The sequence below is a fragment of the Anoplopoma fimbria genome, chromosome 1, assembly GCF_027596085.1.
Source record: "Anoplopoma fimbria isolate UVic2021 breed Golden Eagle Sablefish chromosome 1, Afim_UVic_2022, whole genome shotgun sequence".
Classification (NCBI taxonomy): Eukaryota; Metazoa; Chordata; class Actinopteri; order Perciformes; family Anoplopomatidae; genus Anoplopoma; species Anoplopoma fimbria.
The window spans coordinates 19,146,117-19,167,826 of NC_072449.1; the positions used below are offsets into that span (position 1 = coordinate 19,146,117).

The following is a 21,710-nucleotide window of genomic DNA, read 5'->3' on the forward strand; positions in this document are numbered from 1 at the left end:
CACCCGGTTCCCCTCTCTGTTTCTCACCTCCTTTTCACATGAGACTGTTTAAGTTTTAGTTCCTGGTAAATGCAAACACACCAAATCATGAATCTGTTTGCTAGCGTCACTATTTGGTTTCTGTCTCACAGGCGGACAGAGAACTGCTGAGAAAAACTGAACCGTGGGACGCCACTTAAATGTCAGAGATCATCTGCCAGTGTTCACAAGGGGGACTTCTCTTTTGAGTCACTTGGTAGTGAGGAGTGGCTGAATGCACATTGGAAGTCTGTATAATATCACCCTCTAGTTGTGTTACAAGGTAAATGCATCTTCACATTGAATCTTGCGTTCGGTGCTTCTCATAAACTCATTAATGATTACATTAAGATAGACTTTAATGTGTGTTATAGTACAGAGTTGTGACAAAGGAAGGAAATGTGGAGAGAGAGAGAGAGATTGGAGGATAAAGTGCTACAAAGGTCCTTAGCCAGGTTCAAATTTGGTACATTGTGGTTATGTGGTATGAGTCATAGACCACTAGGCCACCTTAATGACCTATATTCATAATGATGTGTTGTTTCGTATGTTGTACATTCTAAAAAAGGAGGCACACAACACAAAGTCAACAGAGGCGCAGGTCCCACTTATCACACAGCACCTGCCAGCTAGATTGTAGGGCTGTAAAGTCCTAGTCGACTGGTCGACTTATTGGTCGATACGTTCTGGGTCGACCAAAATTCTGATTCTCTGAATTCTGATCCTGATAAGTCCAATATATTGTGTCAGGATGAAATAAGCAGGAAGAGCACACACTGAGAAGCTAATGTAAACTGTGGGAAGCTTACAAATGGAGACACAGTGAAGGGTTAGCCTTGTTGGATCTTCACACCTTGACAAGTACTGGTCCAACAGACATTATGTAAATAGGCAGGCAACACAAAAAGGTGGGGCACACATGAGTGGCGGATTAACAAATTCAAACAAACATGATTCATTATCTGTATTTCCAGTAAATGACAGAGTATTTCCTTATACGGCCTATGAGCATATTGTGATATTTTCAGATAACACATACTGCATTAAATTGCAATAATGTAGAATTTAAATTTATAGGAAAACTAGTCAAGTTCTCTCTCTGTGTGGAGAAGAAGACATTTTGGTTCAGGGCCCTGACAGCTCTTCTGGTGTCATTTGAGCCATTATGGAGCTCAACACTGCGAAACAAGCTTTGACTGTTTCAGTCTCTCCACAAAACTGGTCTGGCAGGTGGGAAGCTGGAGTACCGGGCACACCCTTTCTCTGTGAGCTGAAGAATGAAGGTCTGAAAGAATGATGGTTGCTGGAAGTGGGAGGTGTCTGGCAGGGAAGGGGAAGGCTGACCTACCTGTTGTTGTTTGGATGAAGGTCAGTGACAAACACACAGTAGAGTAGAAAGGAGAGGAGTAGGAAATACAGAGAAGAGTAGCTAGGTTGATGTGGCACCACCATACTCCAACCACTACTTGGTTAGTTAGTAAACGTCTGGGTGTGAAAAAGCTACACCCACCTGCGCTCACCTCCACTCTCCACTCTTTGCTGACCTGAGTCCGATGGAAAAGCATGACCCGGTTGGTTCTTCCTTTGTCTTTCTCTTATAACAAAAACTCCCTCTTTGTGCTACAGTGTGTATCTTGTCCTCTCCCCTGACTTCAACATTCCTCAAATCAATAGTTAAAATTACTGTCATGCATACTCTGAATGGTGGCTTTTGGTCTGTTTATCTGCCTCTCTGTTTGCTCTGTTTGAGTTTCAGTGTGTTTTTTTGTCCTTAAACTGGTGTTGTTCATTGCAGTGGTTATAGGCTGACCTTATTTGTTTCAATTTTCCTGCCAGGCAACAGGTTTTGTTTAAACCAACTGGGTTCTTTTTCTTAGGTTTCGATTACAACACTTTTATTTAGCCAATAATTCTCAAAATTAAATTGATTAATGTTTCTCATGTATGCCTTGTAGCTCCATAACATCAACTTTTAATGCCGTTAACAATGCATCTTTAATTCAATAAGTCCTATTGGATTTGATAAACCAATGGGTGTTAAAATGATTTAATTTGGGTAAGAAGTAGAAAATTTGTGTCCACCTATAATGGAAAACTTTGTCTTTAAGTTTATCTGAAAAATCTACAATTTGTATCTAAATTTGGAGATAATGTGTGTTTTTGTGGCTATCTAGCTGTTTTACTGCACCTATTGCAATTAACATAAACATGTAAAAGTGTTGGAGTGCCGTGTTTTCTAATCTTAATCAAGACTTTAGGGATAATGGGTGATGTGTGTTGGACAGATGCCATATATCCAATTATGAAAGGACACTTTAGTTTCCAGTTTCATGTCGGGTAGCTTTGTAACTTTATACTTTCATAGCTATTGTAAAAGTCAATATTTTACCTTTTAAATGTGAACCTAAATGTGAAACCTTTTTACAGTATTTCTCCATTGTAAAAGTAAATAGGCAAACTATGCAAGATGATCCAAGCACAGTGCTCTGCAGGGAAATATGAAGAACCTGCTCCTCCACCTATTTCAGCTCACCCATCTTCAATTAAGAGGGGTGTGTGCTCCCTATAGGCATATTTTTGGAACTTGATCAGCTTGCAATAGAAATGGTCTTATGAACAACCTTTTGTAGTGAGTCCATCCATAGCCAGTGCCAACTCAATTGAATAATCTCTTTCTTATTATATTTTTCCCTGTTTATGAAGGTGTATCCACAGGGTGAATGAAAAAGTGTCATGACTGCTATGTAAAGGCCATCCTCATTGTTGTTTAGAAACTAAATCTAAGCTTTCGCTGCTCTAGTGGTGAGGTTAATGCTCAAGCCTGCACAAATCAAGACCAATGTTACTGTTTTAATGCAAAGTAACAGATACTGATCATATCAAACCTATACGATGTGGAACTTCTGACTGTATTAACTCAGACCCAAAACTCATTTACAAAAAAGCTCCTCATCCTAAAGTACTGAATATAAAATTGAACCCAAGGTAGGTTGTGTAAACTTGATCAGTTTTTCTTATGAACTGAAGCATAACAGAAAAGACAGTCATGACTCACCACAAGCTTCCTTGTATTGTAACTCTCCAGGGTTTAGTGTCCAGGCCACATTGTGTTCAAACAAGTTTAGTCATATAACTTTCCCCATTGGCATTAACATTCCCATCTCTGCTTTACTTCTAAAGTTGCATACCACATACACTAACAGCTTAGCACTATAATAAGTGCATATTGCAAGTGGACAGTTGAATGTATTATCTCAATTTAAATTTAAATTAAAGAAATAGTTGGACATTTGGGATTTATGCTTATTTGCATTTTTTCCAAGAGAAAAATTAATTATTTAAACCACTTTCATGCCTGTACGTTCAATATTTAGCTAGAGCCAGCAGCCAGTTAGATTAGCTTTAATAAAGACTAGTAAAGTAACCAAATGCAGCATCTCTAAAGCTAACTAATTAACACGTCATATTTTGTTGTTTGAACTCAGACACTTCAGGAAGTTACTGTGCCTGGCCAAATAATTCACAATAACACTGTTGTTTTCACGCCCCGGTTTGAAATTAAATATCAAAATTTAAAACTTTTTCCTTAAACAGTGTGTAATATTTCCACGTGCAGTGCAAACAAGTAAAACCAAAGAAAGCTAATTCCTCTTTTCCTAATCACTGACATTTCCAATTCTTTCATATTCATGGAAGAAAGACAGAGCTACACAGAGAAGGAGATATCATTGGTAGTCTAAGAGGCGTTTTCTTAACAAGTGAGAGAATCTGACTAACCTATGAATCCGTTTATCATGAGTCATTCACAGAGAGCTCATGTAGAGCTTTAGCCAAATGGGTAAAAGTACTGTTGCCACAAAAACACAATTTTAGTTGTCTTTCTTCTCCCTATTACTTCTCATTTATGGACAGATGTTAACCTACATATGCCAAATACTCAAATAGTGATTAAGTCCTTAGTTCTTGATATTACTACTAGGAGCTGTGACTCAAATAGGGCAAAGGAAATTAGGAAATTAACTGGTAAAACCAGATATTTTAGACACTGTTGTCAGGAAACATCAAGTGTGTCTTTGTTGGTAAGGTTGTTACCCAGGTGTGGATTTAAACACATGCTTGATAATAGTGTTAGGATTGCATGCAGGACAATAGGCTACGTGCTCACTCCTGGCAACCAAAAACATGCAAATAATTTGCCTCTCTTGCCTTTTGCCTACTCATTGTCCGTCTATGTACTGAAATCATTATACCTAAATACAGCACGATGTCTTGTTCCCAAGGGAAATAGATGGCAAAATGGACAAAGACCCTACATCACATAGTGTGTTTTTTCAGTAAGAGGTTTATCTAAAACATGACCAGCTTGTTATTTACTTTCTATCTATCTTTTCTGTTTTTCCTCACAGAACGAGCCCCCTCCTTACTACTCTATTGCGGTGCACACCCAGCCCCCCCTCAAGTCCTATGAGGAGGTGGTGTATGGCGTGGGTCCAGGCCTGACACCCTCAGCCTATCCACAATACATCCCCCAGTATGTACAACCTGTGGTTGTTACCCAAGTCCCACAGTCAAGCATATGTGAGTGGTATCCGCAGCTCATTTTCCTCAGAATACAATGGATGCAGGTGTAGGAGCAAAACAAAGGGAGACTGAGTCGTCCCAAAGTTTATTAATGTGTGTTTGTGTATTTGTTTGTGTATTGTCTGTGTCCAGCCCCCAGCAGAAAGAGGAAGAGATGCTGCGAGGGTAATGCCCAGTGTTACGGAGGGTCAGGGGGAACTGTATTGGTGCTCGGACTGCTGGCACTGGGAATCTGGCTTGGAGGTATACTGTGTTTATCCATACAGATCAATGGCCATGTCATTAACATTAATTTGCTAATCTAATTTACTCATATTGCAACTGCATACAAAGTATCTATTAGTCACAATATTTCCTGTGTCTTTGTGGTTCTAATAACAGTAGATTTGCTTGCATTTTTGTGGTTTTGTTTTCGATAACATGCATACTTTAAAAAGGGATTGAATGGTGTATGAAATTGACTTTATTGCTGGTATATAATGCTTTATTTAGACATTAAAATAACAATATTTTGGTTTGGCAGCTTCTTAAAAATATGTTTGCAGTACCCTCCTCTAACATCTATTAACGTATTAAACCTTTATGAAGTTAACCTTTTATGAAGTATGCCTGTTGCTCCCCCCCATATCCATAGATATTTGTTGGCATTTATATAATATTGGTCATTTAAATTTGGTCTTGAATGAGTTAAAAGTTGTTATAAATATTGTACTGATATTCATTAAGCGAGAGAGAGAGGTAAAGTATTCATTACTGTTCTCATTTCATGTCTACATTTAGTAAGGTACCTTTACTTACCCACACTTATTACTACCCCAACGACAGTTCGTTATGGCACCCGGTGGGCAACATACCAATTCCATGATGAAGAGCACAGTGATGACAAAGATGAATATCCGTCTTTGCCACTCATCGACACCTGCCCCAACAATACTGTCCAATGTGATGGAATAAGGGACTGCCAGTTGGGCACTGACGAAACAAACTGTGGTGAGTAGGCACCTGCACACACAAGCACACACACACACACACACACACACACACACACACACACACACACACACACACACACACACACACACACACACACACACACACACACACACACACACACACACACATAGACCTTACGAGAACCAGACTAACACAATGACAGATGAAGAGGCATGGGTAGACACTTGACAGAAAAAAGGATATCCTCAAATGAAAAATAGGCTGGAGGATTTTCCTGTTGGGATCTCATACCTAGATTTGGTGATGGGGATAATATTCTATGGTAGGCTTGTGTATTTAGTTTTAGTATAAACAAGAGATGAAACTTAAATCTTTACTAATACAAATAACTTATGATACTCATTACTTTTATTTATGTGATACTTTATAACACAAAATGCATTCTAGGAGACAGCACATCATTTAAGGTGATATGAAGAAACAAGAGGGAAAATGCACACAGCCGCATGCTCTCATTGGAGTCGTGCCAAGTGAAGCTAATTTCTTTCAAATTGGATTTTTGCTTTTCCTTTGATTGTTTATAGTTGCAAAAGTAGCAGCACACAGGCCAAATACTCCACATTACTGTTGCTTGAGTATAACCCAGTGAAGAGACACCATCTAAGTTTACCTCTTTCTTTTGATTTCCCCAGTGAGATTTGGCATGGACAGCGATCTGCAGGTCAGGACATCACAAGATGGCCGCTTCCTACCTGTGTGCTACAAAGACTGGAACAAGAGCTACGCCGATCTGACTTGCGCTCAAGTGGGATTGAGAGAGTAAAGATCTATCACTCATAACTCAATTATAATTTTGTCAAACATAACCAAACGTGTGCTAAACAACATTTGTAATAGTCTCTAGAAGCAGATTTCCAACATCACCTTTTTTGTATAACCATTAATCCATTAATCCCAATGTAATCAGCAGCTAGCAAACATGTGGGCTTCTGTCTCCAACCTGTAATTTACCCACTGAGATCCATGTCATTTTTCCTCACCTGCTGCTGTGTGTTTAGGTTGAATTGATTCTCCACAGGGTCTCCCTGGGGTGTCTCAGTGTGACAGAAGCCGAATGACTTTTCAGACTCAATGATGCATTGTTTCAACATAATGATCTCTGTATCTGTAAGTTTATCTCTTTAGCTTTCTGAACTACTTTTTCCTCTATCTCCAGGTCCTATGTCTACAAAGCAATTACAGCCCAGGAGTCCATTGGTTTAACATTGAGCAACAGCTTATCTTCACTTATCCAGAGCAAGGTTAAAGTCAGGTAAACAATCTAGTCCTTTCTGGGGCTGCCCTTGACCAAAACAATTTTTAGTAGAATTACACTCATACTGTTTTTGAGGAATAATCATTAGTTAAATTAATCGACAGATCTGTAAAACTGAGTTTCTCCTCAAAGAATGACATAAAAGCACAACTTTAAATCATGTGTTCGCCAGAGATGATAAGTCTTCAGTGTGAAAATCCATAAAAAATGACTAATCGCCAAAATAAATCCTTGTCGAATAAGACCAAAACGACTAATTAATCGACTAATCGACCAAGAGGGGGCAGCTTTAGTCCTTGTCCTGCTTATGATCATTCCAATTTCTTTGTTATGAAGTTTATCTCATCATGTGAAACTTAGCAATATTTGTGAAAGCAGTTAAAAAAATATTACCCCTTATATTTTTTCTTATTACACAGCTCATCCTGTCCAAACCAGAAGAAAGTCTTCCTACAGTGTGTGGGTAAGGAGCGTGCATCTGTTCCTAAAGTCATAAGTCACACACAGACACTCTCACTCTCTTTCTCTGTCTCTGTCTTACACACACAGTATAACTATGACTGCAAATCCAGTTATTTCAGTACTTGATCAACATCTGAATTAAACTCAGAGACCTCAGAGTTGGGTGACAAGCACCAAGAATGAGATACCATATCCAAAATATGGCATATATGGAGTGTAGCATGCAAGCTAGTTGAGGCAATCAACTACAGTCATCGAACCTGCTGTTACTGTACATGGTATATTCCTGGCATTGCAGCATATATACAGCATACACTTTTTTATCATTACCTAGGCCATCGGTGCTTTGTGTTAGTAACCCTTTTTGCTTTGTAAGGTTGTAGGACGATGATCATTCTATCACCACCATTTTACTGAACCTCACCGAACATTAATATTGAATTATCTCTCAACCTTATTTTCAGATATTTTTGGCCGTTTCTTTGGCATTGTAAAGTATCTAACATTGTCTCCCGTTCACAGATTGCGGTCAGCAGGAGTCTACATCTCGGATTATTGGGGGCAGCGTAGCTAAGGTGGGTCAGTCACCTTGGCAGATGTCACTGCACTTCAAAAGTTCCCACGTCTGCGGAGGAATCCTGATCTCTCCTGACTTTGTGCTGACCGCTGCCCACTGCTTCCAAAGGTGACTGACTGACTGAGAAAACCTGTCTTGCATATTTCCCACAACTTACTCTATGGATTTATGTGTGTTTATTTGTGTCTCAGTATCCATGCTGTACATTGTAATTATAAAAATGAATATTGTTGATACATAAAAGAATGTACAAAGCAAAGATTCAAAGTGCTGAAAATACAAGCACCAATTCCATAATGATATGAGCCCATTGCTTTCCATTGAACAGTCTTTTTCTGTGTCACACAAGCAACTCTTTAGCTAACGTGGAGAAGGACTGGCAGGTGTACGGTGGCGTTGTGTCTTTGGATCGACTACCTGAACCCTACCGGGTTAAGAGGATCGTACTCAATCAGAACTACAACGGCAAGACTAATGACCAGGACGTCGCTCTGATCAAACTTAAATCTCCAGTTAGATTAAATGGTTAGTCACATCTTCAATTTATTAAAATAATGTTGATGTTAATCCTTCTTTCATACCTGAGGCTGCGTTCAGAATTAGGTTGTAAGGTCAGCACCTGGTTAGCTGTCATGGTCTAAATCTGATGCAGAAAGAGAAGACTCAGGAAATGAAACAAGAGCTGTGCTGTCGAAAGGGAATATGTGTTAATATAAGCTGTATGTAGAGTGAGCTGGTGGAAGATGGAATGGCTTGAAAGACAATCCTTCTCCCAGCTGACCTGGGTTCAAGAGTCTGTATCACCAAACATTCACTCTACAGCTGAAATGTCCTTAAACAAGTCACTAAAGTTGTAAATCCTTCCAGCATTGTGTCATTTGGAAAAAACAATACACAGCTACTGCCATGGAAATGTTTTTCTTTTCATACTGTTAATCTGATTTGCACAGCCCTGTGTGTTTGTGTGTGTGTTTGTGCATTCGGCAACAGTCCTATCCTTTTAAGAGCACAAGGTCGCTGCTGTGTTCGCTTAATTAAAACTCGTCTTTTTGTGTTATCCAGCTAAAGTCTGGCCAGCTTGTCTGCCAGGTTTTAACTATGAAGTTCCCCATGCAACCAAATGCTGGACCTCAGGTTTTGGCACCACTAAGGCCGGATCAGGTAAACTGGAATATTGAGCCACTGGGTTTATTAGAAATGTAACAAATTATATAATAAGGTTTATGGCTTAGTTTATGTATCAGTATTTATTTCTTGAAAGTGTTTGTCCTTTTTGTTTTTTTATATTAATCAGTCAATGTAAGCTCAATGTAAATGTTCCCATTTATTCAGTCAATATTTTTGACATATTTTAGAGCCTTGTTATCAAAATAAATGAGCATTTTGTTTACTCCAATATAGGCACTATCTCCAGGGATCTAATGGAAGTGTCTGTGGTCATCATTGATACAAAAGTGTGTAATAGCCCCAGGGTGTATGCAGATGGCGTGACCAAGCACATGTTGTGTGCCGGGGACCTGAATGGAGGCAAAGACTCCTGTCAGGTGAGCAGTCAATTACAATGGACAGGTTTATCAGATGAATGTGCATTGTGCCCATACCATCCAGCTAACTTTAGAGTAAAAACGCATGTTAACTATGTATGAACTATTCCAGGGTGACAGTGGTGGACCTCTGGTGTGTCAGAGTGGCAACCGTTGGTACCTGGTGGGGATCACCAGCTGGGGGCTGGCTGTGGTGGAAGAAACAAGCCTGGCGTTTACACCAAAGTCAGCAGTGTTCTGCCGTGGATCTATAGCAATATGCAGGTAAGAAGACATGGAGCAAAAAACGGAATAAATATTCTAAGATGCATTTAGATTAAGGCTACATCCACAATACTACGTTTTCGTTCAGAACGGGGGTTTTAGAAAAAAAACACAGGCCTTTTAGCGTCTTCTGCTAAATAAAATTTCGGTCCATGCTAGCACGCATGAAAACAAATATACAATGACTATTCAAGTACAATGGGCATTGCAGATGCCGGTGTAAAGAGGAAGTAGATTGGGAGCTTCGTTACAAAAAATACGACAAAAAGCATAAATGCTCTACTGTACGGCAGAGCCTTCAAACACCAGCAGAGCTACGAGTGTGAAAACAGACAACAACCAACCGAGGAAACGAGTATGATTTGTGTGTTGATCAAATGTATTGACCCATAATCTATGAAAGTGTTCATTTCAAAGTAAATTGTATGTCTGTGTGCAGCCTTTTAACGAAGTCTGAAAAATAAAACTTCTAAAACTTTCCACGAAATTTGTCTGTTTGAGTATATAGAGGAAGACTTTAGAGGAAGATCTTAAGTATCAAGAACTACCTTTTACCATGAAAAAAACTTCAATACTCTGTTGTATCTTCTGTAAATAAGCAACCAATCTACTTCCTGTTTACACCGGCACCCGCCATCCTAGTGTACGTGAATAGTCATGTAATATTATCTTTCAGGCGTGCTAGTGTGGACAGAAATAATTTGGTAAACAATGCTGAAACGCCAGTGTGTATGGAGATCGTTTTTGTTTTCAAACCACTGTTTTAAATGAAAAAGTATTAGTGTGGATGTAGCCTAAGGCTAAAGGGTTTCACCATCTTTACACTTCCTGTGCCTCCTACAGCTAGAGATGCCATGATGTCCCTTTGTCTCCTACTGGAGTTCTACTCCCCCACCCCCTTTCCCAATTAACCCGGCATTATGAAGTTGAGACATGGAAGGATTTACACATTAAAAATGAAGGACAAACAGGTGAACGGCTTGGCGGATAACAACACGATAAATTGCACAGCGTGAACACAGGACATCTTTCTTGTGTTCTGCATTATCTACACTTTTCATCCTCTGTCATTCGGCTGTGATGTTTACTACCTGAACCTGATTATCGATACACACCAATCAAAGCACTGATTTCAGTCTTGCATTCTTGATTTGCTTGTTCTGCCTGTTGGTGTCACAGTCATACAGTATACTTGTTTTTACCTTTGTGTTAAGCAAACTTTAAATACGAGTGGCCCTTCCTTTATGTGTTCTGTGCCAATGAAACACAGTCCACTCTACTGTGAACCCCCCTCAAATGATACTCTTTAAAATTATTTATAATTGTAGAGGTGTGTTTTTTATCCTCTGGGACACATTGCAGGGTTATGCTGACTATTGTTTCCCATATTGAAATAAAAAAGTACACTTTATATTCACTTTGTGAAGAAAGCAAGTGTCACCCTCTTATTGAGCTGGCACTCCGCCCGTGCACCTTTAGTTTTTCCGAAATTATTCTTCTGACATTGTATGTCAATGTGTATGTTCTCTTTATGCCAAATGTATGTGCATTGGCCATGTTGTTTCTAAGATTTTGTATTTTTCTGTTTCTAATGTGGGGGATCACTGAGCATACATAAAATAAAGATCAACAACGATTCTTATTATGGAGGTGATCCATTCCGAGCTGTCAATCCCACATGGCTGGCTTAATGCTGGGGGTATATGATGTCTGAGAGAGAGAGAGAGAGAGAGAGAGAGAGAGAGAGAGAGAGAGAGAGAGAGAGAGAGAGAGAGAGAGAGAATTCAACGCACAGAATAAGCAGTCACTCCCTCCAGGAGTCACATTGTTATCCATCACATCTATTTTTTCCAGGGCAAGTAGGTGTGAGCAGTGTGCACATATTGACAGATGAGAATATTTGGAAAAAGCCTTGTGAGACAAGCTGACAGATTTTTTTAAGGGTGGATATCAGTTTGTTGACCGACGGTCCGCTGGAGAAACAAGTGGTAAGTTGATAAGCGCGCATATTTCATGTCTTAAATGGTGTTGTCCTTATTTTGTCAGGAGGCGTCATAATAGCCACGAGAGATGGCTTGAAAGGGAAAGCAAATTTTTTAATATTAGTGAATTAGTATCAGACAATAAATCGTGTCATTAGTAGGTTAAGATAACGCGCACATTTCTAAGTGAAAATATTTGACATTTTAGTTTGCAATATTTAGGCTACACGCCCCTGGACGCGGTCCTTGTTCTCATCAATGTGCAGTGATGCCATTGCTTGTTGTTGATCAGTTATATATAAAATAGAACCAGGGTGTGTCTGCTGGCACTGATCACTGCAACCTTCACCGGCTGCGCTGCAAAAAATAAAAAATAAAAAGAATACAATTTGCAAATGCGAGTCAAAGCCTTAAAAGGAGCGTGGAAGATCCACTCTGCCTTGTAACAGTAAACCAAATGTCTGATGGCGTGCGTGACAAGCACAAGGCGCAATATGGCTCATTTTTTATTTTGTGCTCCATCAGGTGATCCACAGGTTGAGCGACGCACAAGTGGATGAATGCGCAGACGTCACGCATCGGGTGCTGATTTTTTTGGGCTATTGTGCCAAGTGTTCACATGATAAAGGAGAGGTTATATCTGCGTTATTGAGCTTCGGTCTTTGTTGCCGGAGCGCAACACAGGTAACAAAAAAAGGTGCAGGATTTACAATCATTATCCCCTACGTTAAAGCTGATGCATTTAATTAAAAAGGGACGTTAAGATATTGCGTGGAAACGTCTAATTCTGTCCTAAAAGCTGTGTGCCACACCCCTTTCTCCTGTTTATGTGCGAACTCCGGCCCCCATCTCTCGTTCGGCGCCAGAATATTTTTTTTTTAGATGCAGACTGTTACCATGGAAATCGTTGGACACTATGGAACGACGCACATTGTTGCCATGGGGATGTAACATCATTATGGTGAAAGATATAGGTGGCCAAGCTGTTGCTTCTTCACAAAGGTTGTGGAGACCTGTTGGTGTGACCTATTTAGCTGCCCTACATTATATATTAATGTTGAACAAATTATTTTTTTTATTTAAACTGGGACTTTTGCATTTAATTTGTTTTAATACTTACTGGAGAAGCCTCAGGTTCATTGGTCACCAACCAGATGTCCTTCACACACACACACACACACACACACACACACACACACACACACACACACACACACACACACACACACACACACACACACACACACACACACACACACACACACACACACACACACACACACACAGAAGCATAGAGTGAAATATGGTGATTTGGCACAATGATACAAATCAACATGACAGTTTAGACACACACATAAATAATCATACAACAAAACTGATTTATATAATGTCTCAATGCCACAGAAATTTTAAAAGGGCAGTATTTCACTTGAAGCTGCACGTCCAAGAATTACAGCAATCAGACAGTAAAACATAAACAGCAAGCAAGGGAGAAGGACCACAATTTAATTTAAATATTATTATATTCCTTTATTGATCCCCATGGGGGAAATTCGAGTGTTGCAGCAGCTCAACTACACAGACACAGACAATAAATACACATATTATACAAAATATCACTCAATCTCTGTCATTGTGGTGAGAATAGGATCCTAAGCAAATGAGCGATAACAGCATTTGGTGGGGTGTGGTCCAATGTAAAGAAACACACATACAATCAAAACTGCAGGCACATCAGTCATTTGAATATAGTTTTTCCTTTGTGACCTTGTCCACTTTAAAGGCATCAGTGAAACTGTCATTTTTGATGTTTGTGTCTCGCTGATCTTGTGCTTGTCTGAGACTCACACATAACAAGTATGATGTCAAATGTTTAATCTATATTTTATTCATGTCTCAGCGACTGTTCAGCACTCTGCTGAAGCTGCACGTCCAAGAATTACAGCAATCAGACAGTAAAACATAAACAGCAAGGAAGGGAGAAGGACCACAATTTAATTTAAATATCACTCAATCTCTGTCATTGTGGTGAGAATAGGATCCTGAGCAAATGAGCGATAACAGCATTTGATGGGGTGTGGTCTCATGTAAAAAAACACATACAATCAAAACTGCAGGCACATCAGTCATTTGAATATAGTTTTTCCTTTGTGACCTTGTCCACTTTTACTTTAAAGTCATCATTGAAACTGTCATTTTTTATGTTTGTGTCTCGCTGATCTTAAGCTTGTCTGAGACTCACACATAAATAGTATGATGTCAAATGTTTAATCTATATTTGCTGCCCTGTAGTCCACTTTATCATCTCACTGCTCCATTTGCTTTTGGTTGTGTTATCCCTTTGATTGGCCTCCAATTTTTTCCTCTCCCATGTCACATTTGCCCCACCACATTTCCTGAACTTGCTTTTTATCGCTCTGTGTATCTTATACTGGAAATGCCACTATCATACAACAGAGTGCCCTTCACCTGCCCTTACTCCTCTGCATGCCCTTTGTCTGCACTCTCCTACTAGACAATGTGTGTCCCTGTCTGCTCTTCTTCCATTCCTGCTTTCTTTCAACCCTGCCCCTTTTTCTTGTCCCCACATTACAGAAAACAGCCTTGCTGCCTGCTATTTCCTTGTCCTCCCCCAAACAGATACTGTCACTCTGCCTGCCCATTTCTTGTCCTCTCCTCACAGACAAAGGGGAGCTTGGCTCTGGAACTTGATATTTGCTAAACAATAGAGCAGTTAAGGAAAGATGGAGTGGCATCTGCTTAGGTGTCATGTATGATACCAGGGCGGAGAAAGGCTGCAACTGAATAGCAGCCTGAATCATTACATTTGGCAGTGCCTTGCTGCCAAACACCCTAAAGGATTCTCAAGGGAGAAACGTGTGACACTGACCCACAGAAAAGAGATACATATTACATCCTAACAACAGTTTTATTGTTTACTGGGATCTCATTATTTCTTTATTAATGTGAGGGTCAGAAAAGTATGTTTTAAAAAATAAGAAATAAAATAGAACTAAACTGAAAAATGTGGTTATTGGTGTATAGGAAGAAATTGTTGTACAAAATTGTTAAAGGTATGTATAAATGCATTTAGCAACAATGTCAACATTACAACCAGAAAACTTTTGTTTTTATCTGCAAAATGCTCCCACTTGGTTACATTTCTCAAACCAACTTGTATAACATATCACATGGTATTTTGTTGTCAATCAGGATGAAATTCTCTGATATTATCTAAAATGATATTACTGTCAATAATCAATACAAATCTTCTTTTAAACTGATTTTTTTTATCGCATAAAGGTCTGCTTATTTGTCCTTGAAAAGGGATCAGGTATTGCAGTGTGAATGGAAATACAGCGTTTTGAGTCTGACTGATTGTTTTGCCTTTAACCCCGGACTATCTTTGGTTTTTCCAGAACCAGTGGAGGTCGTCCAACAATAACCCTTACCACTCACTGTCTTATCTATGCCATTAAGAAGTGTCTTCATGAGAGGAGACACAATAGGGCATCATGTAATTGCCCTTCCATTAGTATCAGATTAACAGAGCTATCTTTAATGTTATTTAGGAAAATTTTGTAGCTGCCCGATGCAAATTCATGTTTCTAAATTAAGTTTTCTAAATTAAGTTTCCTATCAGCGATGGAAGAGGGTTATAGTTAGCTAATGGAGACTTTATTCGAAGCAAACCATCTTTCAGTGATGCTGATGATTGAATAATGATGGAATCAATTAGTCAGTGAAATTTGTTACTTGCAGCACTCTAAAGCAGTACAGATAACACTGATGTAATACTTGACTAGGTCCACAGTCTCTCACAGGGCGGACACAGACAGACAATCTTACTCACATTTACATCTACAAGCAACTTTAAGAGTGCTAACTAGTGAATGTTAAAGCTGGTTTTGTGAAATAACACAATGGTTTTGTCAAATAACTAGAAAAAGTTATATGTTTTTATGAGAATGGTTTCATGATTTTTTTTTTTGTAATTTTGTAACTTGTAATGATGAGAGAATGTCATGATAACATTAGAGACATATTTTGATTGGTGAGAAGAATCATAAGACAAGAAAAGTTTGTTGTTATTGTAAGAACAAATTTCCTTCTGTAATGGTGGCAGCAATAATCTGCCGTATAAAGGGCACACCTGTCTAAGCGTGAGCAGTTTTGCCACCTGCTATTCGATCTGGATAAGTGTTTATTATGTGTCTGAAGTGATGTATAGTTTGGGGACGCCATCAATTATTTGATAGACATGCCTTTAAAGACTATATTTTCATAACGGATTATTCATATATTGGCCTTGTTTTAACTAGACTTATTTATTTATTATTAATAAGGTATTATTCAGAGTGCCACTCTGAATAATACCTTATTTTTCACAACACCTACACCGTGACGGTTAAAAACACCTTGAGAAAAACTTCAGAGATGTCAGTCTTGAGTGAGAATAAGAATCCTCACTGAAATTTTCTATTGTCACCATATTTATGAATGTTGATTGACTTTAGTATTTCAGTACATATACATATATGGAGTAAAGACTACTGCCAATTTAGAAACAAAAGAGTTTCTAATCAAAATTTGGGTCAAAATGTCGGTGTAGGAACCCAAAAAATAAAAACATATCAATGCACATCCACATTCATTCATACATATCAAAACTAACTGAGAATAATAAATTCCAATTAAAGGGACAGTGTGAGAGTTTTAGTGGCATCTAGTGGTTTGTGGCAGGTTGCAACCAAAGAAATACCCCTTAACTCAGCCGGAGGGAACATAGGTATCTTTAGGATTTTAGTACAACTACGGACTACTCTGATCAATGCTATTTTCTTCTACATGAATAAATAATTGTTTTTAAAAAGATATATACAATTGAAAAAAAAATTCAGAACATAATTGAAAGTTATTTATAAAAGCAAGTTAGGATATAGCTTAATATTGTAGACAGTTATGTTTACAACAGTTATTCCTCCTGACTTCTGTCCTTCTTGCTGCTTTGTATCAGCCAGCAGAGAAATTTACAAAAAAATATTTTGGCCGATCTTTCATGCTGTGCTTGTGTAAATATTGCAGCGGTGGCCGACTGTCATAACAATTCTTACTTTTGGGTGATTATACACTGGTTAAAAGTTGTGAATATTATATTTAATATCTGCCAATAACACCCCCTAAATGTTAATCACTGTCCCTTTAACTATTCAATCCAAGGTCAGATAGGGTTTATTTTCATTTTAAGGTTAGATGCCATTAGTCTAATGGATGCCAGAGGCTTTCGTTTCATCTGTTGTCATCTTGTGTCACATTATTTCATAAATGTCCTTGTTAGCATCGGTTGCTCAATGACTCACAAACCAAATATTCGAAGCGCTAACATACAAACGGAAACTGGGCAGGAATGCTACCCTGGTATTTCTGCTAATTACTATAATGGACTCATCATTTAATTTAAGTGCACTTTGTTCTCTACAATTGATAATCACATGGACAGTCAGTCAGATGCCATGTAAGCGGAGAGGTAGGCAGCCAGGTGGCACTGTCAAACAAGAGTGATAAAGCACCAGCTAAAGACAACTTTTGGACTTGTTTCAAATGCTTCCATGGCCTGAGAACACATGTTTTACTGCAGATTGTTCAGTTTTCCTTTTGTGTTTGCCATGATCATTTTGTAGATAAGTTAGATCCTCACATTTTGTAAGAGACACAGTTTGCATGTGTGCACTGAAGCCTACATGGAAATAGGCCAAGGTTGTGTGATTCCCACAGGGAGGAAAGAGTAATCTCTGCCAGGAGAAGAGAACATGTGTGCAGGCTTTGAACATAGATCGCTATGCAAGATAAAAACTACATCTGTAGGCCTTTTATATCAGTTAAACTCCAGGGGGTTAGCCAGTGCTGTCTGATGTGACTCCCATTTTACACATATTATATTGAATGTCTGCTTGTGTTGTGTGTATAAACTGGATGTGTACATGTGTTTGTTGTTACAGGGAAATATATTTGCTGGAGTAGTGCAGCTTACTAAAACAGACCTCTTTCACTGTATTTTTTTCTATCCTTCTTTCATTCACTCTCACCCTCCCTCTTTATTACTCTATGTCAACAGTTGCCATGGAAACTATTTTGCTCTTCCTCTCTTCACTCCTGGTGTGTGTGGCTGGTAAGTCCCCCCCCACCAACTCACACAAGCACACACATACATGCATACAAACACACATGCTTGCATGCAGCAATTGTCCACAGGGAGGCAGTGCAGCGAGTGACGTTACATGAAAAGGCACTCTCTGGGTGTGGGCTCGCAGAAAAACATCAATTACTGCTTTGGGGCTTTGTGTGTGGGTTTCACAGGTTTTCTGTGGCACTGACTGTGTATGTGTGAGGTCTGTTAAGAGTGTATGATTACATGTAAAACACATAAACACATGCTCACACAGTCACACACTTCAAATAGATGATGTGTTGCAGTGCTGTGACCTGTTATATTATGACACCTGGAGTTTGTGTTAGAAAAAAGCAAAGATAGATAAATACATGATATGTTGATGTATTTCTCACTCACAGTCACCCACTATTTTCTGTGTTTCTCCTTTTCTGTTTTTTTCTTCCACCCTCCAACCCAAACCACATCCTCTGTGCGCTGCCTTTCAGCTGAGTCAGACCCAAGTGCGCAGGGTGAGTACACTTGATGTCGTCTCTAATGGGGTCACACGCAGTCCGAACAGCCACATTGATGGCTCTATTGGTTTCCAGATCAAATCAGACCCTTATGGATTGCTCTACTACAGCGACCAGTCAGATATATGGATTAAGCCCAAGAATGACCAGACCCAACTGTGTGTTGTATAGATTATTTTATAGATTGAAATCATTGCTGAAGAGATGCCCGGGTTGTTTGGTAGGAAAGAGAGCTGATAAGTAATCTGTATTAATACATTACAATATAATAACTTGTAATGCATTGAGTGTTTGCTATAGCAATATGTTTTTAACAGTAAAGCTCATCAGGAAGGAGTGGTAACCGGTTAAATTAACAATTTAGACCTCATCCATATTCTTGGTAATAAATAACTGAAATCTAAATGCTCACCTTATTCTATAATATTACAATATTGCTCTCCTAGCTACCCACACAAGCTAACGAGCAAGTTTGGTCTTATATCATGGGCGAGGTAAGCTATTCACCCCAAATCACAATTCATTGGGAACATTTGTGAAACTGCCTCCAAGTTCAAGATGAGCCGTCCAAAATTGTTTTACATTTTACAGGAGGAAGAAAGAGAGGGAATCTTTTGTAAAAGTACAAAAAAAAAATACATTTTGTATGGAACAATTTCTGTGTTGAAAAAATCAACACAGAGACACAGGCTTAGAATTTAGAAAATATAGTTTTCATCTAACTTGTCTTTTGTTGTGTTTTTAACCACATTGATCAAATTTGAACACATTGGTTCTAAAATTTTGGTTTATTACTTGTTTACAGATGGCAAGGAGACAGTTGAAAACCCATTTATTTACGGTAAGTTTAGAAAAATCTGTGTTTTCTATAAGCGCTGTCCAGTCTCTACACATAAAATTACTTTTTAAATGAATGGCACATTGATTTAATTCCCCCCTTCTTCTCCTGTACTTCTAATTCTGCCATAATTTTCTTCCGTAGACTATGAGAGCCTGAGGATTTGGGGATTGGCATTTGCCGTGGTGCTGTTCACACTGGGCATTCTTCTCATCCTTAGTAAGTTAACCTCTTTTGTGTCGGTATCATTTATTACTCAAAGTATTTGAGTGTTACAATCAAATTAGAGATAATTATCAGTAATTGAATGAATCATTATTTCCACACTATGTTACAACGCCTTCTTGTTTTCACAGTTTATTTTTTATTAATTATAAGGTATTATATTATATATATCTTTATCATAGGGTTAACAATGATGACACATACTGTAGAATTAATCCAATTTATTAGACCTCTGCTGAAAACAGCTAATGATTTCTCAAATTTCTAGGTCGACGATGCCGCTGCAGTATCAACCAGAAGCCCAGGTATGTCAGTGTACATCTCTGATTATAAACAATAAAGAAAACAAAGACTTGGTTTTGTAACGTTTTTTTTTCATACAACATGATATGGTTACTATGACTTGATCCTCTCTTCAGGGCCCCTAGAGATGAGGAGGTCCAGGAGGAGAACCTGATTGTTTCCAAGGGTAAGATGCACATTTTAACTCTCCGTCAGCTCCTCTCACCTCTAGCTCACCCCGAGACACACATCCATAATTGAATTTCCCTTTGGGAGTGCGCCTAGCACAGGGGAGGAGGGGGGCCATTTGCTATGTGTGCATGTGTCCGTACAGTTTGAACTGCATTGTATGTGTCTGTGAGAGAGAAATAATAATAGTAATAATAATAATAATTAAGCCTTTATTAGTCCCACAATGGGGAAATTCGTTTCTCTGCATTTGACCCATCCCGGAGGAGCAGTGGGCTGCAATGAAGCGCTCGGGGAAATAACATTGAGGTTGTATAAACTTTAAGTAACTGCTGACCTTTCTCCAAGGCATATCACAAGTTTGACTTCATACCTTCCAAGGTTAAAACTTACTTTAATAACGTAAAGAAATCAATCAGCAAACAGCTGTTGAGAACTTTGTCACCTTTACATTTTTAGTCAAAACTTTCTCAAAAAAGTGTATGATAACATTTTAGGGACATTTCACCCCAAAATCCAGAATACATATTTTCTTATCTCTTACCTGTAGTGCTATTTATATATAGATTAGTTTTGGTGTGACTTGCCAGGTTTTGGAAATATCGGCTGTGGCAATGTCTGCCTTCTCTTGAATATATTCCGACCATTTCGGCTTATGGTGCTCAAAGCAGACCTTGTCGTGAACGGTTTCATGGAGAAACTTTTTTCTGTCACCTATTGTTCTGACATAAAAATGTTTATACCAAGATCTTTGGAATATTTTGACTAACAGGTATTGATGTATATTTGAGAAAAGGCAGACATCTCTGTGGCCAACATCTCTAAAACAAGGTAACTCACACCAAAACAATAGATTGATAAATAGCACTACAGCTAAATGGAAATATGTATCTTACCATTTTGGGGTTAACTGTCCCTTTAATTGTTGTTTAAAGCATGGACTGTTTAATATCCCTCCCAGTTGCATTTGAAGATAGTCCTAGTTGTCATCCCTTTAAATGAAATAAACTTTCAAATGCGACATCAACATTGTCAAACTGAAAGCTCTGAGATTGCAATAGAATATAATAGTAGAGTAAAATAGAATGGGGGAATTTAAACCTATAATCCAACAGTATTTGCATAAGTATTCTTAACATTTCAAAGGTTGAAGACAGAAAGCAGGATAAGTATTCAGATCCTTTGCTCATATAAAAGTAGCAATAACACAATAAAAAAAAAGAACTTGCTTGTATTTGAGTAAACATTCTTAGTGGTAGAGGGTTATTAACAAAGCTCATAGAGTTCTTTAGAAAAATGTCACAATCTTAAATATTGTGTATTACCAACTCTTAGTGAGTAGCAGGGCTGTCACCAGTCCTTCGAGTTATTTCATTTAAGTGAATGACTGAGAGAGAGAAGGACTGAAATATTTAGGCAAGTTTCATATTTTTCACCAGTGCTTCAACTAAATTGCTCGTCCTTGACCTCTTTCAGTTGCTGAGGCTGCCAAAGAGACTCCAGCAGAGAACTGAGGCAACTCCACCGGACTGAGCTGCCTTCTGAAATGACGATGGGTGATTATTATAAGTGGTTATATGGAAGGGTAAGAGGGAAGGTATATGTTTGTAATAGATGTAATATGTACTGTATATAAAATGTTGAGCCTCTGAGACAAACCTTTAGCTTGTTGTGCTCCGTTGTGACCGTGCCAGTCCCTCAGTGCTTTTGTCTGTTCCTGTGCCTTTCTGTGACAGTCTCTCACTCCGGTTCTTTATATTAGCCAGTAGCACCTTCGACACAAGATTGTCTTTGA

The 21,710-nt window shown here is 38.7% G+C and overlaps 2 protein-coding genes across 2 annotated transcripts; both read left to right on the forward strand.

The window, feature by feature from the left end:
* Positions 1-1,506: 1,506 nt before the first annotated feature.
* tmprss13a (transmembrane serine protease 13a) lies at positions 1,507-11,001 on the forward strand. The gene is given in 14 exon segments (XM_054603675.1): positions 1,507-1,589; positions 4,425-4,596; positions 4,732-4,842; positions 5,425-5,589; positions 6,246-6,372; positions 6,770-6,865; positions 7,288-7,331; positions 7,853-8,015; positions 8,257-8,432; positions 8,970-9,068; positions 9,309-9,451; positions 9,564-9,633; positions 9,636-9,715; positions 10,559-11,001. Coding segments are annotated over 14 exon segments (1,479 nt in total). The 5' UTR covers positions 1,507-1,571; the 3' UTR covers positions 10,574-11,001.
* Positions 11,002-17,817: 6,816 nt separating this feature from the next.
* fxyd6 (FXYD domain containing ion transport regulator 6) lies at positions 17,818-21,461 on the forward strand. Its single transcript, XM_054605162.1, has 7 exons — positions 17,818-17,866; positions 18,355-18,378; positions 19,187-19,222; positions 19,364-19,438; positions 19,713-19,749; positions 19,864-19,913; positions 21,392-21,461. Exons 1-7 carry the CDS (start codon positions 17,818-17,820, stop codon positions 21,427-21,429), a joined length of 309 nt encoding a protein of 102 aa, XP_054461137.1. The 3' UTR covers positions 21,430-21,461.
* The last annotated feature ends 249 nt before the right edge of the window (positions 21,462-21,710 follow it).

What these genes read in the sequence shown, in the direction of transcription:
- fxyd6 (XM_054605162.1), top strand. Translation starts at nt 17,818, where the DNA reads ATGGAAACTATTTTGCTCTTCCTCTCTTCACTCCTGGTGTGTGTGGCT. An exon ending in ACTCCTGGTGTGTGTGGCTG is followed by an intron (nt 17,867 to 18,354) that starts GTAAGTCCCCCC and finishes GCTGCCTTTCAG; the next exon opens with CTGAGTCAGACCCAAGTGCG. An exon ending in GGGCATTCTTCTCATCCTTA is followed by an intron (nt 19,439 to 19,712) that starts GTAAGTTAACCT and finishes TCAAATTTCTAG; the next exon opens with GTCGACGATGCCGCTGCAGT.